Source organism: Tiliqua scincoides, chromosome 1 (genome assembly GCF_035046505.1).
Source record: "Tiliqua scincoides isolate rTilSci1 chromosome 1, rTilSci1.hap2, whole genome shotgun sequence".
Classification (NCBI taxonomy): Eukaryota; Metazoa; Chordata; class Lepidosauria; order Squamata; family Scincidae; genus Tiliqua; species Tiliqua scincoides.
The window spans coordinates 208,304,309-208,318,131 of NC_089821.1; the positions used below are offsets into that span (position 1 = coordinate 208,304,309).

At 41.1% G+C, this 13,823-nt stretch overlaps 1 protein-coding gene across 1 annotated transcript; it reads right to left on the reverse strand.

The window, feature by feature from the left end:
- Nucleotides 1–1,610: 1,610 nt before the first annotated feature.
- On the reverse strand, nt 1,611–11,398 carry MTFR2 (mitochondrial fission regulator 2). Its single transcript, XM_066611224.1, has 9 exons — nt 11,282–11,398; nt 10,886–11,008; nt 10,293–10,397; nt 9,428–9,537; nt 8,001–8,195; nt 6,944–6,951; nt 5,150–5,459; nt 2,884–3,067; nt 1,611–1,719 (listed from the first exon to the last, which is right to left on the reverse strand). Exons 1-9 carry the CDS (start codon nt 11,342–11,344, stop codon nt 1,621–1,623), a joined length of 1,197 nt encoding a protein of 398 aa, XP_066467321.1. The 5' UTR covers nt 11,345–11,398; the 3' UTR covers nt 1,611–1,620.
- Nucleotides 11,399–13,823: the final 2,425 nt, after the last annotated feature.

Below are 13,823 nucleotides of genomic sequence, written 5' to 3' on the forward strand. Positions count from 1 at the left end.
AGCGGCATTGACTCTGGAATTCAACTGGCGGCCCCCACTTTCTGGCTGTGCTCATTTCCTTACAGCATCCCCCATCATCCCCTCCATTCCCATCTTCCAGTCTATCCCTGGTGAGCTGTGGGCATGCAGTCTTTTCAGTAGAGCATCTTGGACACTGGTTTAGAATGCGTCAAGGTTCTTGCGGGCCAGGCTCAGGATCCTTGGTCAACAGTGGTAGGAGCAGCTCAGGATTCTCCATGAGCAAGGTTGTATCCTGACAGGTGTGTTTGTCACATGAATCTTTAGGTGCACCTTCTCCTCCAAAGGGAAATTTCAAGGTTAATAGGTGGCTGACTCCACAGCAGCACAGGACTCAACCATTCTCCTTTAGCTACCCACACTGTAACCATTTCCAAAGTTCAAATGTAAAAGTTAGGCAAACATATAGGTTAGGTAAAGCAGCCACACCCTTTGAGGGAAAGGCTTTGAGAGAAAGAAATAAAACACCATTTTCCACTTGAGAAAGGTGTACATAATGATGGCAGTAACATGCCAAGCATCAAACAGATATCAGAAGGAAACTACTTTCATCATAGGAAAGGGAAAGAGTCCTCTATGAGAAGATTCTTCTTCTGGCCACCTACATTCAAGGGAATCATGGCACAGAAAAAAAATATCCTATAACTGGAACGTATTTATAAAAGAACACATAAAAGCCTTCAACACAGCATCGTAAGGGTGGAACACAGGAGCAGAAATGGATAAACTACTTATGGATGCAATCCATAAACTCTCTGGCCTGTGCGGTAGCTGAATCCCAAATATCAGGGCTGGACTCCCTGGAAAAAAATGAGCTATATATAAGCCAATCATAGATAGTCCTACTCTGCACGGCCCCTTGTATGTTATGAGCCCATGTTCTTCCATAAATCTTCAGACACAAACATCAAGGAATGTAAAATATTTAAATCATGTAGGAAGATCATAGTCCACATGCAGGGTTTACTTTATAACTTGAGTTTACAAGGGTACAAAAAGGTCAAGAGTAATATATTATTATGAATTTCAAATACATATATGGAAACAAGCAGATTTTCCTCTGGCTTCTTTATAAAGTTACTGTATCCAAAGCATTCAAATACAGGATTCAGGTCTCTTTCTAATGGCCAAGCAAATCACCAGCACCAATTAGATTTGCTTGGTTTTGATAGAAGTCCTATCAAAATTGTTTTGAGATGGCTGCCAATAAGCACCAGGACCCTGCGTCCTGTTTAAACAATATATTAACATCTTGGCCGGGTAGGCATTTAACCTCCACATTTATTGTATCTTGTGCCCATGTTCTTGTTATTGTTCTTTTGACAGATTTACTTATTTGATTAAAATTTGTCAGGTCATACTATAAAAGTTGAGGTAAAACGACAGTAAAAAGCATTCCAAGCTGATTATAAAATATTTTAAACACCAATTCCACACGAACATGTTTGCCTGCTGAAACAAACAAACAAACAAAAACCTGTTAGCTTCACAAGTATTGTACAGCCTTGTAGCACAGAAGAGAGCAAGTCCATGAAACCGAAGAAGTAGTCTCTGCAATTAACGTTTTGGTAGGCCATTCCACGAAGTTCTACACAACCATAGCTAAATGAGAACTCTTGCTTTGGTAGCCGATACCTGCACCAGTTCCTCCGTTCTGTTAAGTGCCTGCTTAATACTTGGCTTCCATATATGACGGCCAACCTAAAACACAACAACATTTTACTTTGTATTTTCAGAAAAGATTGAACAGTTTGAGTGCTTAAATAATTCTTTCCTGTCTTTATGAACACTCAAAACAAGAAGATACGACATAAAATGATTCTGCCAAGAGCACAAAGCAAGACAAGGAGAAAGCTCTGAAAAAGCTTTCAGCCTAATGCAGGGGTGCCCAAACCCCGGCCCTGGGTCCACTTGCAGCCCTCAGGGACTCCCAATCTGGCCCTCAGGAAGCCTCCAGTCTCCAATGAGCCTCTGGCCCTCTGGAGACTTGCTGGAGCCCACTCTGGCCTGAAGCCTGTTCAGTGAGTGAACACCCCTCGAGTGAGATGTTGGACGAGGGCTCCCTCCGCTGCTTGCTGTTTCACGTCTGTGATGTAGCAGCAGCAGTGAAGGAAAGCTTTTATAGGCCTTGAGCTATTGCAAGACCTTCACTCATTCATATAATTTCTATCTGTAATATATTCATTTATGTAAATTTATTCAAATTTGAAATGTAAATTAATTCTTTTTTTTCCCCTGGCCCCCGACACAGTGTCAGATAGATGAAGTGGCCCTCCTGCCACAAAGTTTGGACACCCCTGGCCTAATGTAAAAATGCTATTGCTTTACATCGTTTAAAAAAAGATATTAGCCACATCTAAGTAAAGTTAACCCATTTCTACTCAGCCCACAAGTGTACACATTTGATCCCTGTTGCATATATGCAACATTGGGCAGAAATGGCTTAACTTAAATGCTGCTCTGATGTCCCTGAAATTTCCAAGTGCTGATAAAAGAGCTTCTTTTAAAAACTGATAGCATTATGTTTGCTTTTTATTTCAGTAGAAGTGATGATCCATTTTAATGGTAAGAAGTATATGGCATGAAGTATATTCCTTGGGTTTTAGTTTAGTTTTTCTTTTAAAGAACTGAAATGTGTAGAGGTGTCAAGGGGAACAATGGTTGCAAGATATGTAAAAGGAGCATTTGGATACTTTTGCTGTACACAAAGCCCATTCGGAAAGAAAGAGCCTCAGTGCTTTTTCAATTACCTGCATGAGACTTATCCTAATCCACAACTCCTGGAAAATAAATAATGCCTCTTGCATCATCACTATTGGTATAATGTGGCAGAATAGCACCTTTTTAAAAAATAATAATACATACCATTGGAGTATCTGGACTAGAGAATGGAGAAGCATCATAAGATCTGTTCTCTTTATCAAATGAATCATTGACATTGTTCTGGGCTGCAAATTTCTCCTTAAGAGCTTCTGCTATTAAGGCTGCTGGATCCCACTGAGATCTCACGGTTTTCTTTGATTTGGAAAGAGGTGTACCTCCTGGAGATCTGAAAAGAAAGGTGCAAAATGATTCCAGGCTTTAATAAAAACCACTGATACTCCTGGCTGATAACTATATAGTTCAGTGATTTTCAGCCTCTCTCATCTCACAGCATACTGACACGGTACTAAAATTGTCAAGGCACACCATCAGTTTTTTTTGAAAATTGACAAGCCACATAATGCTATTGGTGGGGGGGAATCACATCCCCTAATGGCCCTACTAATAAATGTCTGTTCCCCAAACTCCTGTGGCACACCTGCAGACCACAGCACACCAGTGTGCTGCAGCATAGTGAAAATGAAAACCTCCGTGGGTGGTTACACCTCAAGCTTGCGCCTCTGGTCACCAGCTGAGAAGTTTCCTTCAGTTCAGAAGTGTTGCTTATTATGATAAAAATTTATATGCCCATTTTTCAACAAAAAATTCAAAGTGGTTTATATGAGAAGAATAGGAACATAAGGGCGCAAAATTTGCAGATGCTGGTCTTGAGTGTAGAAAAGGTAACATAAAACCTGCAGCATCTGCTTGCAAGACACTTATGGGTTTGATGAGATATAATATAAACTGGTTCACAAATCATTTTTGTAAAGTTAGAGATTAGCCTGAACAATCAGAACAAATGGTTTGACTCCTGTCTTCAGTAAAGTGGTTTAGCTGTTTGGTTCACACAGGGCAATTGTGCTTTGAGTACATGCAGCCTTTAGGTGACAGAAAAGAGAAAAGTAGACAGGATGTTACTGCAAAACACACATACAGGCTTTCCACTCAAGTTAAAGGCCAGGCACATTGTGATGCTGTGGGCTCCTGCTGAGGAAGGGTAATTCTAGGATTCCACTGAGCCATACAGAGATCCTTTCTTGTACAGATACAACACGATTCTTTGCCAGAAATGAAAGTCAGTATTCCCAAACTTGTTGTTTGGGGGGGGGGGGGGAGAACATGGTGGAGTTTCCCTCAGTCCTTAAATGTGGCTATATCCAGGACAAGTTTGAGGTGAGAGAGTCCTCTCTTTTGAGCTTGTCTCTTCTTCCAGCTTGCCCAATCTACAGCTGTAGGTGAAAGGCCAAAACTTATATCTATGAGCCAGATCTGAAAACTACAGACAACTGCAGAATAGTGTTACACAGATCCAAGTAGTGAACTGACTGGGACTTGCACCTGCACTTGCTTTCAGATTCACCTGATTCCTGATTCTCCCCCCCCCCCCCCATCTAAGCCAGGGGCCCTTGAGAAACAATGGAAGTTCCCCCGCCACTTCCAATTCTCAAATTCAACCACTAACAAGAGGCTGTAGTATCAAAGGTTCAATACCATGTATCTGGGTCCTCTTTATCACCCAGTCAGCCCTGCACTAGCAGTTACAGTCAACCCTTGGCAGATTTGAATTCGCTACCTGCAAATTCATGAACCCGCAAGGAGCAACAGTGAGACCAGTGCCAGCAGAGGACTTCCAGAAGGACATTGCAAATGGTGTTCTGATTGGCACGGTGTGCTTTGAAGTGGACAGAAAAGCCTTTGAGGCTTTGGTGTGGAGCACTTTGAAGGGGCTGGGAAAAACCTCTGAGACTTTTCCTGTCCACTTCAAGGCACTTTGCACCAATCATGGGTGACATTTAGAACGTCCCTGCTGCATTCAGGAAGTTCCTGTGTGTAGCAGTGACATTCATAATGGTGCCTATAACCAGCATGGAGTGTTTCCAATGCTGGCAGCAAGTAATTCACCCCCCACCCCTAAATTCCCAGTACAGAACCCCATTGATCCTACGGGATCAATGGTTCCATACTTGCAAATTCACGTCCAACAGGAACGTAACGCTTGTGGGTGGCGGGAATTGACTGTAAATGGGGAAAACAATGAAGGAGGAGTCAAAGACCACTTTGGTTTTAAGGAAATGAGTTGCCGCAATTTCTCCAGCATGCTAGAGAAAGTTGTATTAGACTGATGTAGCATGTGCATATAAGAAAGGGCATAGTGATAGCAGCAGCATGTGTGCATACATAGCCAGTTTCAATGACCAACAATGGGGATCTCTTATTTTGTATCCCTTACAACATTATTCTAGAAAACATATTCTGCTCAACTTACCTCTCAACAGCTCTTAGTTTGACTTTATTTATATCCTTCAGAACATCCATCATACTAGGAAGAGTCTCATCTTTCTGCAAAGCAGCACTATCAGAAACACTTCTGATCTTACGTGCTGCCCGACGTTGCTTTATAAGCTCAACTGCTGAATTATGGGGATCAAAACCAGACGGCAATAGCACTGGTGGTGGCGGCGGCGGCGGCGGTGGCGTGACTGTGTTACAGTGAGTGATGAGAACTGGTGTAGAAGTTATTGGTGGCTTTGGGAGAATACTACAGGGGGAGTTTGATGAATTCACTGCATCTGAACCTACCAAAAACAATTGAAGAGACAATGTACTAAGAACGTAAGAACAGCCCCACTGGATCAGGCCATAGGCCCATCTAGTCCAGCTTCCTGTATCTCACAGCAGCCCACTAAATGCCCCAGGGAGCACACCAGATAACAAGAGATCTGCATCCTCCCTTGCATCTGACATAGCCCATTTCTAAAAACAGGAGGTTGCAAATACACATCATGACTTGTAACCTGTAATGGATTTTTCCTCCAGAAACTTGTCCAATCCCCTTTTAAAGGCATCCAGGCCAGATGCCGTCACCACATCCTGCGGCAAGGAGTTCCACAGACCGACCACACGCTGAGTAAAGAAATATTTTCTTTTGTCTGTCCTAACTCTCCCAATACTCAATTTTAGTGGATGTCCACTAAAGGAGAGTTACTAGGAGAGTTGAGAACTGAATCTTTTACAAGAAAACGTGGACAGACACACAGATGCATCCAAATTAGATCACTGTAGGCAGTTTTACAACAATCTATACGCAGTCTAGCCCAGGAAAGCACAGACACCTAGAATACTGACCAAATCCAGGTCAGGCATGAGGCACAGTTTATTTTTTAAAAGACTGGGTATCCGACTATAAGCTACACAGTGAATGATACCATGTCAGACCCAAGTTTAGATCACTGGAAAGATTTTGAGTTAGACTCAGCTTAGGTTATCTCATAGGGTTTGCTACAGAGAGTGATCCAAGTTCATCCTTGCACACTGCCCTGAGGTCATGGAACTGGGGTGACACTGAAATATATTAAGCTATATCAGAAAGCTCAATAAAGTACTTCAGCTACTGGAACTTTTATAGAGTTGGTTTCAGAAGTTATTAATAGGCTCTTGTGGGCTTATTAATACAGCTGTAAGGGCTAAAAGCTTCATATTTTTAAAGGCAAACTTCTAGAAGGTTTGTGATGAATGCTCCCCCCCCCCCCACATTTTGTCTATATTTCCTGTGTTTTGGGACATTTAACCTCCCCAGAAATTCAGCAGCTAAGCACTGCTGGGACATCCTTTGCAAGCAGGCTTTGTCTTTTCTCCATTTGAAAAATGCCATTCCCAAACAGCCATGGGTTAAATGTGGATGTGCTTTGTCTGCAGGAGCTGATAGTTTGCATCTGACAACTGGGTAGCAAACCTGCTAATTGGGTAAGAGGCACTTTTTCAAGTGGGTGCTCCTTTTTTTTAGCAGGGGGAGAGTAACTGGCCCACCTCACCCCAGCACTGTCTGTTCTAGTGGCTGTCTGCTGATATTCATTTGCATCTTTTTAGATTGTGAGCCCTTTTGGGACAGGGAGCCATTTAGTTATTTGATTTTTCTCTGTAAACCGCTTTGTGAACTTTTAGTTGAAAAGCAGTATATAAATACTGTTAATAATAATTAATAAATAAACTGTCTAGATCTAAGAGTGACCAGGGAAGTCCCCATTCCTTCAATCAAGTAACCTGACATTATCAAGCCAACAAGTTAAACTCAAGCCCACAAGAAGTGGCTGTGTTCTACTGGCCCTCCCATAGATACCCAATGCTAGTACATGGAAACACACACTTGCTCTTCTGTAACTGTAGAGGGCCAGGATTCCTTGGATAAAATAAGTTGCTAGGGACTGTTTTCAGCTAGATTACAGCCAGAGAATTTTTACTTTTCCCGTTTCCTCCAATCCAGCTTGCAAACTTGCTCAAGGTTTAAGGTAACAATGGATGGGGGGTCTGTGGGCTGAGTTGTTTTGTTTTCTTTCCCCTTTGAGTAGCATCCAAGCTCCATCTGCTAGGTGCTACTGTTTATGGTATTCATTTGATCAAAACCTGGTTGTGCTTTCTACTCGAGCGCAAGCATTTTCCATCAGCCTGCTTGTGCTTTACCATCTTTTTTTCTTCCTTTTTGGTTAATTCTTATTCCTTCTGGACTCTTGATTAACTAGTTATATTTTGACTGTCTGCCTAGACTACGTTCACAGGCAATCCAGTGAATTGTCACATCTCTTCACCCTGAAGATGTTACTGTGGGTTTGATTTTTTTTTTTTAATAAAAACCCCTAGAATTGAGTGCTCTCTAGGCGTGCTCCCCAGATAGCCCCCCCTCTGCCTGATCTCTGTAGCTTGGGATGGTGGCAGCAGATACAAGCTACCAAGGTTCTTTCCCACACAGCTGCTGATCCAGGGAAACCAGGGAGCAGGAAGGTGTCAGCTCAATTTCAAAAGATTCGCTAGGCGCCTCTTTGGGGCATATACAATAGTTGTGTAGCTCTTCAGGTCAATATTCCTCATATCTCTCCTTCCATACATATTAAATTTATCTTTATGGCCTCTATTTCATCTTCTCTTACCTGTTGGTCATAGATAAGAGTTAAGTGCATGGATAACCATAGCAATTGCTTTTAAATTCAACGCTTCAGCTAGACACAGAATAAATAAAATGAAGGGGCTAGCAAGATAGCATTCTACGTCAAAAGGCCACATGACTGGGCGAGAGAAACAAAAGCAAGGGTGTAGTGATTAAGAGCCACACAAACTTACTTGACTGATCCCCATTTCTTGCCCCATGCACTGTCACAATAGCAGCAATTTGTGCACGAAGGCGAGCCAACTCATCCTCTAGTGCAGATATTTTATTGAGAGCATCTTCCTCCACAACAGTTCCTTTTTGTGCTCTTCTGTTTGAAGTCGTTGACATGGGAAAGGTAGTCCGGGGTACTACCTCATTCCACTCATCAAATCTAGAAAACAAAGTGCAGCTCTGAAGTGAACAGAAAATCACTCTGAAAACACAGGCCTACAAAACTGAGGGTCAGAAAAGTTTCTCCAAAACTTTATTTGGGGTGCTGATTCCAGAAATGGCATCCGTTTTTGCCCTATCACGTCTAGTTTTGGAAATATAGTATAGCCTCATTAGTGAATGGTTCAAGCAGCTTCCTCATGAGGAAGCCTACACCATGGCTTCCTCATGAGGAAGCTGCTTGAACCATTCACTAAAGAGGCTATGCTGTGTCTCCAAAACTAGACGTGATAGGGCAAAATGGATGCCATTTTTGGAATCAGCACCCCAAATATACTCAGGAATTGGTGTAACATTTAAGGAAGCAAAATGTGTGTTGGCCTGTGAAATCAGATGAGTACATTCTACATACACACCTTTCCAGTAAACATCTAACCAGCACATTTGAGAGTTAATCAGATGTTCAAATTTGCAAAAGTGCTTGTGGTTATCGGCATCATTCTGTCTACTCACAGTCTGAGTGACATTAGTTGTAAACGCAAGATCTTATACTTAACAAAGTATAAACGTTTCTCCAATATTTGCAAGATGCATTTATTGGCTAGACACGCCACAACCCTTGGAGTTATTTTTCAAGTTTAACATGACGTGTTGGCTGAAAGAGAAAGTGATTTCCCCCTCCCCTTTCCCACTTCCACAGGAACTACGTGAATTATTAGACTGTGGAAGTAAACAGAAGTACAGTTCTGTTCTTCTGGATTACATTATAGAACACCTAACATTTAAACAGACCAATTAAAGGGATGTAACCAACGAGTTGTATTGGATGTATCCAATACTGATGTTTACACAAAAGACAGTAAAGTACAGTAACCAATTTGTAATCTGCAAGAAAACAAAATTACATTGTCACAAGTTTGGCATAAAAACATTCTAATTTCGTTGGCACTCTCATCTGAGAAATGCTAGCATAAAGGCATTAAATGTTAGGCCACTGCCACAGGCCTAACTTCCAGTTTGGATTGTGCCCTAAGTCGCTGTTCAGAAGTTCAAACACAATAGCAAAAGCATAGGAAAATCTTAGGTTAGGTAAATTTTGAAAAAAAAAATATAAATAGTAGTAGTAGTACTGACATTTGCAATCTTTGGAGTCAGATATCTTTATCACTCTTGGTTTCAGTTTAATTCTATATATATTCAGTCAATCTTGAGAAAATTTTTAGTGTTACTTGCCTAAATCTAGCAGATGGTTCTCTGTCGTCAGCCAACCACAAGACATCCGCAAGAGATGGTGTAACAGTCCTACTTTGCTCAGACTCTAAGGAGTTCAGATTTTGGACCAACTAAGGCAACAAATAAAAATAGGTACCTATTAAAATAAAACGATAAAAACTACAGGTGTTCATTTTTTAAAGTGTCAAGTTTAAAAATCTCATAGGTGTCCACTTAGTATGTCACTGTTTAGAGAGCATTCCCCCTATACCGTTTACTAGATATACTGCCCATCTGTTAACTACTTCCCAGGCTTAAGAATTCTAATATTTTGAGAGCTAGTGTCACAAATCAGCAAACACATAGAGACTTCTTAAGTTGCTCACCAAAATAGCTGCCTCTTCACAGCGAGCCATGATGTGCAGACACTCATCATGCATTCCAACAATGCTTTTCATTTTTACTGTACATGATATTTGGGATTTTTTTCCAGAAGGTGGCATTCATAGCAGCACTTCACAATGGTACACAATCACTATTGGAATAGGAACTTTTCAGTATGCACAAGAGTTAGCTCAATGACTTCCCTGAGTGCAAGAGCTACTCTGGATGAAAGAGACTCTGGATAGAATTTACTCTGGAATCTCACAATAACTTTGTCTGCTGTCTTTCCATTTTTGCAAGAGTATTTTTGCTAACAGACTGCAGAAATACTCAGGATGCTACCCAATGTCTATTAATTTATTAAATATGTTATTCTGTTTGATGATAGTAAAGAGTTGCATTATTACATGGGATATGAAACAAAATTTCTAAGGCAGACATTAGCATTAACAAGGACATTTAAACAAGGTATCAACAATGAACTCAGCAACAACCCACATACCTGTAAGTGAGGCCTCTGACTAGGAGTTAACGAAAGAATTTGCCCCAATCTGCGAACAAAACTTCGGGTAGGTCCGTATTTTTTTCTTTCCCAAATCCAAGACATCTAAGAATCAAGAAAGCCTTTCAAGTTAAATTGCAAGGTTTTAATTAGAACTCCCAGCCAATTAAAGAGTTTGGGTTTGTCATTTGCCTTCTAATTGATTACATTTAGACACGTGTGTATATGATCAAAACTCAGTCGAGGTGCCTTTTTGTGGTACTGAAGAGTGAGGCAATTTATGAATTTATAATAAAACCAATAGTCTATGGATATAGTGAAAACTATTTTTCCATTTTCTATTAATACAAATATTCAGAACTATAATGGGCGTAGCAAAATATGCACATGCCTTTTGCTTTCAGGCTCACTGATGAAAAATCAGCATCAACACATTAAAACAGATGCTTAAAGTATTAATTAATCAAATTAAAAAATGTTGTGGCCTAGTTTTAAAAATGTAATTCATGAGAACAGGGCTGCAATCAACTTAGCCACTACTTGTATTCTCCAAAAGCACTCCAAAAGCAAGAGAAGGAGGGCACTGTTCTCACCGAATAGTTCCTTGAGATAGCACATAACTGTTGGAGGTGTGTTCTTGAGAAGGCATTTGATGGAAGATGGGGTTCAATCCTATGGGCAATACCATTAAGGAGAACTTCACACCTTTGGAGGAGCTGCCAAAAGAAAAAGCAAAGTCAAGAGGGAATCTATGCAAGCCTTAAAAAACCACAATTAATTCCCCCCCTCCCAAGTCTTGGGTAAGTTCTCAACTATAGTGACAATGCTGACAAAAGAGAAGCAGTAGCCCAGTTATTTTTGTTTAAAATGAAACTGAACTGGCGAAGCACACATTATAACATCTATAACATTTGCCTTAAAACAGATACGACCATAACTCGGCCCTTAAAATCATCCCACCACCATCCCAGACAATACTATCTGCTTACCTCCTCTGGTGGCACACCATAATATTCCAGCACTTGCCTTAAGAGATTCAGTAGCAGAGACATTTACAAAGCAATGTCCTTCAGTGCCAGTTAAAAATTAGCACTGCTCGTGCCAGAAGAGCTCAGAAAATATTTGCTGCAGCTGAAAAGAGAAAAAGTTAAATTCTGTTTAAAATACGTCAATGTAATAAATGTACTGAAAGACAGTCAGAGATCCATAAAGCTGCAACACTCACTTAGAAACAACTCAATGGGATCAAGGCTTGTGAGGTGTATATGCATAGCTTGCACCAAGCTTAAATTAAACCCAGACCTTAGAGGGAAGAAAGGAAGATGAACTTCATGCTGAAGGTAAATTTAAGCCAAACCAACCAGTGCTAACCTGAGAAAGAAACAGACACAATGGAACAGTGGCACATTAAGAATGGACTTTGAGGCATGGATGCAGCCCCCCACTAACAGGGGCCACCAAGCCTTGTAGCCTCTTGCTGCCTCACCTCCTTGGTGCAGTGAACACCACTGTCAAGAGAGAAGGAGCAAAGATGGCACTTCTCAGGACAAGCAAACCTGTGAGCAAGCAAAAACTACTATTGGCATTCTCACCATGTAGTGTAGACAGGATACAACACACAAGTGGAATTTTTGTCCAGTGCTTACCAGCCTTACTCCTAGGAAGGTCTCTAAGAAAGGTCTCTAGCCTTAGTGCTAGAAAGGTCTCTCTGTAAATAGATATGTTCTCTAGTGGGTTAATGGGTCTGCATCTTCAAATACAAATGCTGACCTCGCTTAGCATCCTTGATCATGCATAGAGAACCATAGAGAACCAAAGAGAAATCCATTTATTTCATTGACAACTATCCTCCCTTATTTATGTAAGCAGGAACAGGAGGTCTGGTCTAGAGGGTAGAGCCTCTGTTAGCCCAAAGATAACATCAGAAGGTCGCCAGTTTGAGGACACCGGCAGCTCCCTGAACGGCTGAGAATGGCGAGACCTTGAAGCAGCTGACAAGCCCAGCTGAGTGATTCCACCTGCTCTTGGTGTGAGCAAGAAGCATCTTGGCTGCCCTCCTTGTGAGAGATGGAGCTGCTTGTCAGCCTGCGTGGGAGAACTGGAGGCCAGAAGTGAGACCAAACCAGGAAGATCCGTTCAGAAATGTGGTTGGTTCTTGAAAGAGAGAACCTCTATGATTGTAAAAATCCCCTTGAGGGATTTAGAAACGCCTGCCTATGTAAACCACCCTGAATAAAGTCAGAGGAGTAATCCGATGACCAGAAAGGTGGTAGATAAATACCCTAGTTAATAATAATAATAATAATATTTGCAAACAGAACTTTAGTACTTTGTAGTTCAAAAGTCATACAGAATGCCAGCGCTTGAGAGAGAGGGCCAATTCCCCCACAATTAGTAACTCAGTAGTATACCTTAATCCAATTCAGAATGGTGTAGTCAATAATATGCAAAGTATATCTACGTACTCTGCACTGACAGAGCAAGGCTAAATAACAAGATTGTTATTTGCTGTAAGCTTCCAGAGCGACATTTTAAACTTAATGCACTAGGATCTCTTTCAAACTCAGTGTTCCCTTGATGTAATTGAGTATGAACATGGGCAGGAGATAGAAGAGAAGAACACATTCTGTGAACAGGAAGCCAGACATTGCATTGCAGACCAGCCAGCACCATTTGTAGTAGTGATCCTCTCATCCCATCAGGACACTGTTTAGAAAAACTTTATTTAGATAAGAAAAATCTATTTCCAGAAACAGAACATGCACACAGTATACTTCTGCAGCCACAAACAGAACATACAGACAGAGAATGGCAACAAACCACATGAAAGAATATCCCTAACCCACTTGCCCTCAGATGCTGTGGCTTTAATTCTCCAGTAACTGTCAACACTAACTGTAGCAGGGCACTTGCTGAAACTGTCAAAGAACCAGAGCGAGGAACATAAAATTACAATAGAAGAGCTTGGTCAGCAGTTAAATCTATCTTCTACTTTTTTTGATAACTCGAGTTTTAGCTACTGACAGCTCCTTAAAAATAAACCAAGGAAAGGCCATAAGAATGAGCTAAACTTGCTGTCTTTCAGTAATATATACCTCCCATATGCAGTCTTTGTCACAGCCTGGGTAATCTTAATGCACAGTCAACATTTTTATAGCTTTATAAAAACCTAGGATTTATAGAATCGCATGCATATTCCCAATTTTACAGGAAACACCATCCTTTTGGTTCTAATGAACACTCCAGTCCCAGGACTAAAGATAAGGCGGTATATTTCTGACTCAAACCCCCCAATTCCAGTCCCATAAGCAGAGTAAATATTTTAGCTGTTAAGAGGCTTTCCTGTTCCTAAGCTCATCTACCCCCTAGCTATCTCTAGTATCTTAACCCATTTTTGCCAGGCCCACAGGTGTACTCATTTGGTCCCTGTTATATGCAGTGTTGGGCAGAAACAGCTTAAATTGCCATTATCTGCCTTCAGTCTGAAGCTGATCTTTCTACCCATTGGCTTTAGAAAACAGGATCTTCAAA